The sequence below is a fragment of the Lithobates pipiens genome, unplaced genomic scaffold (assembly GCF_037356315.1).
Source record: "Lithobates pipiens isolate NorthernLeopardFrog02 unplaced genomic scaffold, aLitPip1_a1.2 Scaffold_13, whole genome shotgun sequence".
Classification (NCBI taxonomy): domain Eukaryota; kingdom Metazoa; phylum Chordata; class Amphibia; order Anura; family Ranidae; genus Lithobates; species Lithobates pipiens.
The window spans coordinates 237064802-237078666 of record NW_027507718.1 but is presented as its reverse complement, the minus strand read 5'-3'; the positions used below and the strand labels follow the sequence as shown (position 1 = coordinate 237078666).

The following is a 13865-nucleotide window of genomic DNA, read 5'->3' as shown; positions in this document are numbered from 1 at the left end:
CTGCACAAACTAAAGTTCTCCCTGCTCACTGTATGCCTCTCCGGCGGATGGATATTACTGTTATACAGCTCCCTTCATTCAGTAAGTGCTGCAGCTTGAGGGACTTATCACTGAGGCGGCTGAGACAGACAGAACACCAGGAGTAAACTGGACAACGGCAGTGGTGCACAGGCAAGCAGTCCCCTGCACACACACACACCGACAGGTCACACTATTATAGAATGTGCAGTCCCCAGACTCTGTGTGCTCATGGTTATTATCATTATGATGATCTGGGCACAGTAGGTGCTGTATGGCTCTGTCAGTGTAACATGGCTGTTGGATTCTGACTTCCCTGATATATGGCTGTACTGTGTGTTACAGACTATTACTCAGCACAGCCATAACATAGTCAGCACCACACAGTCATGTTACACTGACAGAGCCATACAGCACCTGCTGTGCTCTGATCATCATAATGATAATCACCATGAGCACATAGTGAGATGCTACTTTTACACATGTGATGGGGGAAAGGACAGTAAAACCACACAGCCAAGCTGCATTTTTACCACCTCCAAACCACTCCCCTTTGATAACCTTTCACCCAAGCTTTGCAATTAGGTCCTTTTTCATGCAGACCTGATTGAACGCTCCATGTAGGTTTACAGGTATGAACTGACTTGTGTGCATTTAGATCCACCTTCCTCCGTGTCCATTCAGGTGGGGAAAAAAATGGAAAAGAATATCCTTTTCTATTTTTCCAGACCTAAATGTGACAGATCAGAGGTAGCCTGATGTAAATGGACACAAGTCGGTGGTATATGAAGACACAAACTGAATGGGCACAGATGTCAAAACACTGACATCTCTCCCATTCAGATGCAGCTATGATTGGTGGGGCGCTGTAAATGTTATATGTTCCAGCTCTTGCCTCCAGACACCCCCCCCCCCCCCCACAATGACAGTGTGGAGGCAGGGGCGGAACGAGGGACGGGATTGTGGACGGAGCCAGGGTGGGTTGTGAGCGGGGTCAAGGGGGCCCTGTCAGGTAAGCTGTATGGGGCTCCATGATTTCTAACAGCGGCCCTGAGTCTGACAGACCTACAAACCTACCTTACAGTGCAGTGCACAGCCCGGCAATGTAACCAAAAGGCATAGGAGTGCTGCTGGATACTTTATTCAGCTTACCTGCATCTGTGTAGTCCCTACTATCCAACAACTGGAGAATTTGGAGACTCTAAATTTGATTTGCCATATTTGCATATTATGTTGTGATAGACCTGGTTTTTGTTCTACAACTTGGCACTGATTTTCAGCATCCAGTGCATATCAGCCATCCTGTCCTGGTTGTTGCCAGGATTCAGAGCAATGCACCTGATATGAGGCGAAGCATTGACACGCCATGCTGCCTCTCATCTGCTCTTTTGTTTATGGAGCAGATGGTAAGCTTCCGTGGTGAGCAAAAACACTCAATTAATGCTCATATATCATCTTTTCCCCTCTTGCCATTTGTGTATGTTCAGAATATTGGAAAATGCATCTACATTCCCAGAATCTATATCACCTTTACCACCATTATCAGGCTGCAGACTGAAACATTTCTTCAGTCAATGAGGTTGATTACTAAAGCAGTAAAGAATGTTCAGTGAGCAAAGTGAAAATTCACTTAACATAGCGAAGGGAAGGTGAAGCGATGTTCAAACTTTTGCTGATATTTGCTTGGTTTATTGAAATTAATACAACTTCTCCTTATTCACTAATCTTAAAAAACAATGTGCAAAGGAAATATTCTTGACTATCAGTCAAAAAGAATAAAAAAAATGAAGAAGAATGAAATCGGTAAGCATACAATACTGCTCTGTAACATTATTAACTAATATATAACTCAAAAGCACCAGAATTGTTGTTTATTTTTAAATATATACTTGTAAGCTAATCAACCATACTAACATGTTTTAGTCATATAGTCTACTAAAGCTTAGGGACTGTTATCCTTGCTTGACTACTAAGTAGGCCACCAAACCACAAAAAGCATGTAGTCAGAAAGCTTAGAACATGGGGTATTCATCTAGTTGTACTGTGTTATTGACATACTACCTAGTAGTGAAGGAAGGATAAAGGATGACAATTTGGAATTTAATCATGTCTTGTCGGCCCTCCCTTTGTCCACTGAAAAATGTTGATTGCTGTAGCCATGTGGGAACTGTATAAACATTGTGAGCCTTTTGTTGATAGGCGAGGAAAAGTTTGGACACCTGTGTCTTCATTTTCCCCATTGCCACATTTTAACATTTTTCATTGTATGCATTCAATATTTTAAACGTCTGCATGGGCTTCACGGAACAAGATGTATAGAGGTTACTGATTACAAAATTGTCAATGTTCCTTTGCTACCTTACAATAAACTTTAGAAAGACTGCCAACAACCAAAATTGCACAAGCAATCACAGAATAATCAAGTTTTTTAAATACTTATGTGCAGCATTTTTCTTATTTATTCATTCTTTTTTATTCACTTGTGCCTTTGAACATGCTAAAAAAAAATTGATTAGTCAATTCCCAAACACAGCCCCCTCTCTCCTTTGTATGTCATAGCCCCTTTCTGGAAGTGTCTAATTATTCTCTGTGCAGGCCCAACTCCTCCACTCCTCCCCTCACCCTCTTATATGACCTTTTATGTAACTGCTTTTGTTGAGTGAGTGGGGGCACTATAGAGTTTCATTTGAGTGACAGCTCTGAGGCTTCTGGGGTTGCTGACATTATATCCAAGAATGTGGCACCAGCAGCAGTCTCTGGACTTTACACAAGGGGGGATTTTATAGGTAAAAAACATGGATAAAATACATTAAATGTACATTTAATAAATGGGTATATTGAAATTGATAGTTTGGTGGCAGGGTCTCCTTAAAGTGGTTGTAAACCCTTACAAACCACTTTGACCTACAGGTAAGCCTAGATTAAGCTTAGATTAAGGCTTACCTGTAGATCCAAGAAATATCTCCTAAACCTACACGGTTTAGGAGATATTTGCCAAAAGACGGGCACCACTGTCTACGGCGCATGCACCTTAGACAGCGGCGCGCAGGCGCACTAAGTGTGCCGCTGTCAATGGCGATATCCCGCGAGTGACGTCATCGCGGCTTCGTCGAATGACAGCGGCGGAGCAGCGAGACCCACCGAGAAGATGGATGCTCCGGACTACAGGGGACAGCGGTGACTTCGCTGGCTCCTGTGTCAGGTAAGTGACACATAATGGACTATTATGCGATGCATAGTAGTCCATTATGCTTTACCTTTGCAGGGAATCAAAGAGGAAGTAAACTCATCAGGGTTTACTTCCTCTTTAAGTAGGCCTTTGCCCAGATCATGCACACTAAATTATTTAAAATAGTTAAAACAAGCCCTCATTCATCTCTACATCTATAAGAATTGTGAAGAAATTCATTTTCAAAACTTTTTTTCCCCACTCTCTGCCTCCTGCAATCATGTCACACAGTACTTGTGGCTGCTGACTTTTAATTTTGTATAACCTTGGTAAAGTTCCTCTTTCATATCCATAGCCTGGGCAAAAGCACACTTTTCAAATGGACCCATTTCACATCTTTGAACTGCATGTGTTGCTTTTTAGCAGCCAACCAACTTCAGCGTTTGAATGACAGCTCTAGAATGAAAAAGAAAATCACATTCCGTGCTTTGGTGCAAGCAAAACTGATAAAAAAGGCACAGTGAAAGAAAAAAAAAATCAGGTAAAGAAAACTCAGATTGTGGGTATTCCCATATGCTGTTAAGCTTCTGAACTTGTACCCATGTTCAAGACACTTTGCAGTGACTGTCATGGAGACGTGATGTTATTTAAAGAAAGTGAGTTCATAAAATAACCTTTAGCACCAGAATGAAAGGTACAGAAAGGAACTCTCTTGTGAACATCAGTTGTTGACTTTGACAGTCTATAGAAAGCAGTGCATTAGATCTCTTGTCTTATAGACTGAAGATTGTTCTGACAGTCATTTGTCACTTCATGGCAGGTATGAGCCATATTTCTAGAAATAATTGCAGATTCCTCCGTTTGTTAAAAGAAAACTATAGTGTATTTTCAGTAAGCATTTTGGAATATGTTCATTAGACTTTTTGCATATTTGCTGTTCAATGTTTAATTTATTGTTTTTCAAATAGTTATCCCACGAATAAGGAGAGACGTGGATGCAGGTCCTGCATGACCTTGAAAGGGGTTTGACATTTGACAAAACTTCCCATGCTCTCTCACTTATTAAGCTGATGTGGATGGTTGTTGCATTCTGTTGTGGATAGCTATAGGTGTAAACTAGCTAAGCCATAGCAACTGGTGGGGTACAAATACCTTGAAGGTGGTCATTATGGTTAAATATAAATTGGCAGGGACCTGTCTTAGGTACAGTTCTCCTTATTTTGTATGGTTCAGTGATGGCAAACCGTGGGGTCTTTCATGGTTGTATCTACGGTTATTGGTGTAATTGTCAGAGTCGGTGTTGTGCGGTTGGAGGCCTACCTTATGGGTTTATGCAGGTAAATGAATGGCGCGGCCATGTGGAAAAAGATCCCCTGCCCACTGCCATAGGGAGGGGAGCAGGAGGAGCGGAGGCAGGAGCTGGAACACGTTACATGGTCCACCTTAAATACAGATGGAACATGTAATGTGTTGCAAAGGTGAACTCATCAAGTAGAGATGACTGGAAGAACCTGAGGGCCCCATTCCTGTTGTATTAAGTGTTAATTTGTTATTTTTACATTTTGTTAATAAAGGCTGTTTTTTCGGCCATGATACTTCAATTTGTGCCCTGTATGGGTTACTTACATACTAATGAGTGGTAGTGGGGTGGTCAGACAGTATCGGAGATAAATTATCTTTAATACCCTATTCCAGTTTATTATAGCAGCTATTTGTATATCAGCCAATGTAATCCAGCATTCCCGCAGAACAGCTGCAGCGATTATATGATATTTCAAACAGAGAGTTTATCTTTAAACAATGTGAGCAGGTTGAAATCCTTACATTAAGAAGGACAGTAGAATCACCACCAACACTATTAAACAGGAATGTTTAGCTTAATGGAGCAGGAGGAAGGTAAATAATGGAACCTATTCAGCTCCCCCCAGACCTAATGGATACTTAACCCTTTCAATTTACTCCCTTGCACTACTGCAAGGCTAGATTTTGTTTAATGCTTGGTGTTAGTCTTTTACTTTCATTTTCTGCATGTTTTTTCCCCCATAAATGGTGTACTAGCTGTAGCACTACCTCCATAGGGGTTGCAAATGACAAGGTTCCCCACTGCTGCACAGCCAGCTACACAATAACTTCAGCTTTCATACAAACACAGAGAACAGTCCATGAGATTTGTTTTGTGTTTTATAATTTGGATGGGGATGGGAATTATGGGATGCCCAACTTGATAGTAACAAAACCAGGGGCAACTTCTTCCTTATTTACAGCTCTAATTGATTCTTCTCTACTCTCTACAACTTCAATTGATTGCTCTTCCTTATCATATACAGCTCTGATTGATTCCTCCTTTAGTAACTAACAGTCTCTGTTAGATCAGAAACAGCCAGGCTAGGAACGCCGAGTCTCTTAGAAAGTAGCACAATGTGTTGTAAACTGCATCCTTGAGTACCTCATACTCCCTTGTAGACACTGGTCCTAGCTCTACCACTGCAGGAAATGCTAGCACACCTGGCGGCTTCTCCACCAGCTCACCTGGCTGTTTCTTCACCGGTCTACTGGACTGACTCTCTTCACCAGTCTACCTGACTGACCCTCTGGAGATCTCCCATAGCAAGGTAGGGAAGATTTAAGCACACCATTATTTTCCAGAGTGACATGCTACATGTGGCTGTCTTCCCCCTTGTAGGACCCTGCACCATGCTGCAGTACTCACACTGCCCTCTTTGCTCCCACTGCCTCTTAGGAAAGACGCCTTCCAAACTTCTTTTGTTGTCCGGATCCTCCCAGCACCTGAACCCTGGCCCGAGTTAGAGCCCCTCACAGGCAGGGGTCCCTCGAGGGCCATCAACAGTCCCCTCAGCACTGCATCTCCATCTTCCACCCGACTCCCCTGCTGTCATAACTCACTCATATTTAAGGGCTCACTTAGTCTCCTGCCAGGCCCATCGCCTGGGGATTGGCTAAGCTCCCTTAAATATTCAGAACAACCCTCCTAGCTTCCTCTCTCCAGTTTCCAGAATGTTCTCCAACTTTCCAGAACCAGGGGGAGGCACCAGAGAGCTTCCTGCATGAGTCATTCAGCCCTGAACTCTAATAAAATCTCACAGGTTTAAGCATGAGTCAGGATATAACTTTCTCTATACGCATACTAGTAGCACACTAGAGGGTGCTGCATACCAAAACAAATACAGCCTAATGTATACTTTTCAGTAAAAATAATATAAAACATTATTATTTTTTGTATTCCACTAATATTCGAATTGGCAATTAAGAATTTAGTGTCACATTTTGTGATCAGTAATGAGTAAACTACTTTATCCAAATCTTTAGTAAATCAAGTCAAGTCAATTTGGATGCTGTAATCAGATTATATCTGTAAATGACTAGTGAACCAATTTTGTTCACTTCCTGCATACAGGGTGTATCGAATCCCACACACAACTGTTGCTCATGTAGCATCCCTTGTGCAGCTCCCAGTCAACACCAATTATCAGAGATTGCAGGTAACCAGAGAGATATGGACGTGATTGATGGTGTTCCACACAAGCTTATGGGAGTCACATGATGTAGTATCCTACCCCTTGGAGTTTACTAAATTCTGAGTAGAAGGGGGTCCAGAACTCAAGTCGGATAGTGATCCAGAGTCTTCTTCAGTGCATGGGATATGAAAGCAGACTGTTAAAAGTTCAAAATCGCCTCTTTTACTAGTCAAATGTTTGCCAATCATCTGAGGTGAACAATCAGACCTTAAAGCAGAGTGCAGGTTTGGATTTGAAAAATTTGCCAATCTTACTGTATTTGTGCATCACTATTTGTAATTAGAAATGTTAAATGAAAACCTTTTAAAGTTTCCTATTGCTACATATAAAAAAAAACACAAAGGTGTAAGAGGTAACTTTATTACATCCATTATCAATTTTTTACATTTTCCTGTTTAATTCTTGCAGGTATATTTGGACAGAAACTGGAAGACACGGTACGTTATGAGAAAAGATACGGTGTACGTCTGGCCCCTATGTTGGTGGAGCAATGTGTGGACTTTATCCGGCAGCGTGGGTTGACAGAGGAAGGACTATTTAGACTGCCTGGACAAGCAAACCTGGTGAAAGAACTACAAGATGCCTTTGACTGTGGGGAGAAACCAGCATTCGACAGGTAATTTTAAAGAAAAAGTTCCACCTCCTTTTTTAATAATGTGTTCTGTTCCACACAGGGCAAAGTACATATAGTACTTTGCCTCACCTTATTGTGTGCTGCCTTAGGGTAGCTGTGAGGTCAGACAAAGCACCCCCCCACACCCCCCACACCCCACAGCCATCCAACAATTCAGCCAGCTAGAAAATGGCTGCCTTTACAAATTCACTTTTCTCAATCTCTAAGCACTAGAAGAATTTAGGCAACAAGTCCTCTTGGCCCTGCATTCCTCATGAGACTCTTGTCTCGGGCAAGTGCTTGGAGATGGAGAAAGATGCGGTTTGTCAAAGCAGCTGTCCATTTGCTAGCTGCGTTTTCAGACAACTGTGGAAGGAAGAGGGGTGCCCTGAGCCTTTAACAACACAGGGATATCAGAAAAAGCACACTTTGATTCTTGAGAAACAGAACATATTAAGTTTTTAAGAATATAATAACAGTCCAGAATAACCTCAGGGTATAAACCCCTTGGTGTCCCATGTTTTTTTTGTCAGCTGTAATGTTATATGCGCTAATGTTTCATATCCCTTCACAGCAACTAAAAGATGCTTCCACTAATGAACTTTAGAGGATGGGTGCATTTCCTGTTGCATATCTCTGTAATATGATGTTCATAACTCAGAGAAGGCATCACCAGGTCATGTCCCACTTGGTGATGCTGTCTAATAAAAAGAAGCAGGAACTCTTCCAAACTCGAATGGGCCTGCCCTTGCCACCTCACTATGCCTGCATAGATGGGGAAAGCTTTGCCCCCACATCACATACCCCCACATCACATACACTTGCTTAAACTTTCAGGCTTGAACTAGAAAATTGGAATCTTAATGGTTATTGCAGGAGCAATTCTAGTTTCCCTTCCCTTGCTTTTTATACATGAGATTTTGAGATAGAATTTCTCTTCTTGGCCTAACACATCTGCTTTCTAATCTGGCTATATACATGGCAGCCAGTCCCAATTACAGAGCAGACCTGTTGCCATCATTATGTGTCCTCGCTGCCATCACCAGTAATAAAGACACGCTTGACTATGAATGGGAAATTGGGAAGCTGCTCCCCTACCACATTTTTAATTAGTGTAGAAATGAATATGTTGACACAGACAGATGGTCCCGTTGTCCCATAATGTGCAGTCATTAAAAGGCAGAACCTCACTTCTGCTGTTGTCATGATTCTTGGTTGTTATACACAAACAAAACACAAGTTGTCCTTTTGATTTGATGTAAATTGCCGGCTCTAAATATGCTGTATCTACAGCTTTTCTTTTTATGGTGCAAAAAAAAGAACAAAATATTTTGTCCTGCCAAGCATTTTATGAGACCAGGTGCATTATCATATTATATTTTAGCACAAGTATATTCAGGAGGTATGCAAGTAAGCTAACATTGGCAAATATTACAAAATACACTCCAATAATCCTTTAAAGGAAATATAAAACCAAATTCACTATGATGTATTGACTTTTGTAGAAGAATACCATCAAAGTCACCTCTACTTATCTAAAGCTTACTGATTACTTTTAACCCCTTTGGGGACTTATTATAACAAAAATTCAAAGCCACTGGACTTTCCTGAATGTATATTATATTTCGCTAACATTCCACTATCCAAATTCTCAAATGCCTTTTCATCATTTAAATATAAATTGCAGGGACAAATTATTTGATATACTACTCTAGTTATAGAACAAGTTATACAACTATTAATGCTGTATTAACTACTTCAATACAGGGCACTTACACCCCCTTCCTGCTCAAGCCAATTTTCAGCTTTCAGCTCTGTCGCTGTTTAAATGACAGTTGCACGGCACTGTACCCAAACAGATTTGTTATCATTGTTCCCACAAATAGAGCTTTCTTTTGGTGGTATTTTATCACCTCTGCGTTTTTTATTTTTTGCTAGACCTAAATTTAAAAAAAAAACAAACAAGTTTCTTTTGTTTCTGTTATAACATTTTGTAAATAAGTACGTTTTCTATTCACTGATGGGCACTAATAAGGCAGCACCAATGAGCTGGCACTGACGGTGAGCACTGGTAGGCAGCACTGATAGGTGGCACTGATATGCAGCACCGATGGGCATTGATACAGTAGGTGCCGCCGATATTGTGTACCCCAATACTCATTCACATAGGGTGGGGGGCCGGTATCTGGGGGCTCCCAGATTGCCCGCCCGCCTAAGAGGCCCTTGTCCTCATCAACATGGGGACAAGGTGCTTTGGGGTGGGGGGGCCGCAGGGCGCCCCCCCTTCCCCCAAAGCACCCCCCCATGTTGAGGGCCTGGTACGGCTCAGGAGGGGGGGGGCGATCGCTCGTCCCCACCCCCTTTCCTGACCGGACAGGCTGCATGCTTGTATAGAGGTCTGGTATGGATTTTGGGGGGGCCCCACACCGTTTTTTTCGGCGTAGGGGATTCCCCTTAAAAACCCTACCGTCCTAAGGGCCTGGTATGCCTCCGGAGGGAGAGCCTATGCTGTTTTTTTTTTATTTGGCGTGGAGTTCTTCCTTAGGATTCATACCAAATACAGTGCCTGGTATTGGCGGAATCCAATTCGGATCCCCGCACCAGTGTGAACCCGGTCAGCGATGCTTGTCGCTTATCGGGAAAGGAAAATAAACATTTTTTCTTTTCCGATGCGAGCAGGCTCGGTGCTGGCTCCTGCAACGGTGTCAATCTAGCCAATAAAATTGGAGAGATCGACACAATATCGTGGTCACCTACTGTAGGTGGCACTGGACACTCATGGGTGGCACTGGTGGGCACAGATAGGTGACACTGATGGGCACTGAAAGGCTGTACTGATGGGTACTTATGGATGGCCCTGATAGGCGGCACTGCTGAGCACTGATAGGTGGCACTGCTGGGCACTGATTGGCACTGATACATGGCACTGTGGGCACTGATATACGGCACTGATAAATGGCATTGATAGGCATCACTGATGGCACTGGCAGGCATTGAGGATGGGCACTGATTGGCAGCTGCCTGGGGACTGATTGGCATTTCCCTGGTGATCTAGGGTGGCATACCTGGTGGTCCAGTCTGGTGGCATCCCTGGTGGTCCTGGCGGCATCCCGGTGGTCCTGGGTCGGGGTGGGGCTATGCTGATAAAATATCAGCACAGACCCCCCTGTCAGGAGAGCAGCAGATCAACTCTCCTCACGTCTGTCAGGCGCGAGTGAGGAAAAGCAATCAACGGCTCTTCCTGTTTACATCGTGATCAGGCGTGATTGGACATGGCTGATCATGTAGTAAAGAGCCCCCGTCAGAGGCGCTTTACCGAGATTGGTGTAGCGGTGTGTCAAACTGACACACCTCAACAATGATCGCCGCGATGCGCGCCCCCAGGGGCACACAAGAGCGGTTGCTCTGGGAGGTCGTCATATGACGTGCACCCAGAACGAGATGCCACTTAAAACTTTTTCTAGGGATACCCCATGTTCCTAAATCTTCACAAAAGCTTCCATTTTGATACAGTTTATGTGTAATTGCAGATACTGCAAAATTGGTACTACATTTATTTTGACACTCTAGCAGGTGATGGTAGGCAGCGTGAACTAGAGAATTTGGTTTATAGTTTTTTTTTAAAGCTTTAGGATCCATCCTATTTCCTTCCCTAATAACTTTCAAATCTAAAATTTAATCTGTTCCAAAACTTCAATTAAGTGAGGTTCATATTGCTGTCGTTTTCATTTTACTTTGCCATCAGTACATCATCCACATATTTCAACTGTTGGTCAACAAATACACTTAACATCTTAGTGGGAAACACTCTCCTCCCCTCCCACCAACCCAGATGGTAAATGCAAATGTTAGTGCACATAATGTCGCCATGTCTACACGTTGTTTTGATAACAGTATTTTTCATCAATTAAAAATAAATTAAATTTCAAAACAAATTCAATCATAAAGACCAAAAAGTCATTATGTTCTTCCAAATTCCTATACCTTTCTAATATATTTGTACTTGCTACTAAACCCACCCAACCCATCTACATCCAACCCTATAAAAATTAACTCTGCCTTTCAGCATGCTGTGCTATTTTCCAATAGTTGCTTGGAATCTTGTACTAAAGAGAAAATTCAGTGACAATTTGTTGTAATCTTAAATCTAAGTATGTTAAGTGATAATAAGGTTATAATTCAAGGTTTGTTTGTTTTTTAAGTTTTTTTGCTTTTTTTTACTAACAAACATGTTATACTTACCTGCTCTGTGCAATGGTTTTGCAAAGAAGAGCCTCAATCTTCTTGGGTTCCCCGCCAGCAACATAGGCCCCTCCCTCCTGCCCCATGGCACAATGGTGTAAAAAAATATACTGCGCTATCTCAAAGAACAAAAGCTGCTGCTCAAGATGTTATACTACACCAACATAAATATACAGAAAAAAGGAGCTGCGCTAAAAAAATGTGACCACACAATATTATACCCAAAAAATGGTGAACGTGTTACCAAACTTGATCCAAAAATATTAATTGTGAATTAGTGCTGCAACTATACAAAACGTACCAAAAAAGAATTGTATCATAAATTAAATAAAGTGACATATTTATAAACAGTCCAAATAAATAATAGTTCCAAAAGTTATAAATATCAGAAAAAAGTCTTTATATATCCGTGATTATTTATAAAGTAACTTCCACAGGAACTGATATGTGAAAAGGAAAGGATCTCCACCACATGAACACACTGCCACTTACCGGAACCCCGTGGTCCCTTATTACAGGGGACCACACTGCGCGGATGGCTATAACCCCAGCCTGGGATAATAATGGCACACAGGAACCTCCTTAGCTTCTATGGATAGGTCACAACTTGCAGCCGACTGATACCAGGAAATATCCACAACTCAAAGGGTAATCCACAGGATCAAATGTATGGCAGGTAACCCAAAAAGCAAGTAGACTCACATAGCGTAAAAACCCCCTCCACTCCTCCATACCCTTCGGGCGTGGCCCAATAGCCAGCAGCTTGCTATGGGGGCACCTGAGAATGCTTGTTCCCAAGCCCCTGCTCTGTGTGTCCAATCACACATGGAGTGTGGCTGGGATCCACCCATTCTCTCCTTATTGGATCACTGGATGTGATTGACAGTAGCGGGAGCCAATAGCTACCGCACACAGTCTCAGCCAATGAGGAGGGAGAGCCAAGGCTTTCTTGCACATCGCTGGAGGTAGATGGGGCTCAGGTAAGTTGGCAGGGGGGGCTGCGGCACACAGAAGGTTTTTTACCATAGTGCATAGAATGCATGAAGGTAAAACAAAACTTGAGCCTTTACAACCACTTTAAACACTCTCTCAGCTAGAACTCCCACTCTAAAAGAACACCTTCCAAAAATCCCCAATCCAACCTCCTGTTTAGTTCTTCCACCATCCTAGCAAAAGGATTACTTATCAATCTTTTATCATTTCTTGCATCTCCTAATAACTTGAGGACCTCTTGATTTATTGCTATTCCTGCATCAAGACAATATATCCACTTTCATCACTAGATCGAATAGCAATGTGCTTCATATGGTTTAATTCTAACAATGCTTTTTCTTTTTTCTGGTAAAAAATTGCCCTGTCCACAAGAGGACCAATCCAAAACACTTTAACTCCTTTTACACAAGGTTCATGAATATTTTGATCCACTATAATTGGAGGTACTGTTTTAGACATAGGAGACAACTTTATGTGTTTAGGAATCACTTTTTGCTTATTTCATTTACCTCCCTGTGTTATCCTGGCTTTTTAATGACTAATCTATGGGATTATAGGCAGGAATGTCTGGACATCAGTGAAAACTAATAGACCAACTTCTGTTAATAAAATGTTTTATTGGATAAAACTTGTCTGCTGCATATATGTTTAGACTATAAACATATTTAACCAATGATAAATTACCATACGTATTTTATTTCAACATAGAAGTAACTCAATACCAAATATTTCAGAAAATACAGCTCAGCCACTAAGACTCAAGTTGAAAAACAATCTGTCTAATATTATTTCACAAATCTGTCCCCCTTTACTTAAATAGCAAAGGGGACCTTGCCACATAATATAGCCGTGACAAGGGAAGGGGGGTGGGAAGTTCCACTGTTAATTCACCACAGGCGACTGGCCCCGGACCCCACTGACTAGCCCTTTATATAGGGACTCACTGTAATTCCAGAATGTTCCAGGGGGTCATATTTTTTCCTATTTGTTGTTTACTTGACAATAAAAAAAATTGTCAAAACTGAATCTGACTTTATATAATGTTTACTTTTTGTTTGTGAATGAGCAGAGGTACTATGTACTGTTTACTCATTCACATGTGGGGAGTGTTCATGTCTGGGTGCCCCTTATGCCCCATACACACGATCAGACTTTCCGGCGGACCAGAGTCCGTCGGACAATTCGATCATCTGTGGGCTCCAGCGGACTTTTTCTTCCCCAAAGTCTGGCGGACCTAGATTTAAAACATGTTTTAAATATTTCTGCCGAAAGTCCGCCGGACCCAGCTCCTGTC

At 42.1% G+C, this 13865-nt stretch overlaps 1 protein-coding gene across 6 annotated transcripts in view; it reads left to right on the top strand.

Annotated features, from left to right (window-relative positions):
- ARHGAP24 (Rho GTPase activating protein 24) overlaps positions 1–13865 on the top strand; it is a 725763-nt gene that overhangs the window by 660038 nt on the left and 51860 nt on the right. For all 6 annotated transcript variants that reach the window (XM_077476404.1, XM_077476403.1, XM_077476408.1 and 3 more), the window contains one exon: positions 7132–7339. In XM_077476404.1, the coding sequence (XP_077332530.1) occupies positions 7132–7339 (208 nt within the window). The remainder of the gene's footprint in view (positions 1–7131; positions 7340–13865) is intronic.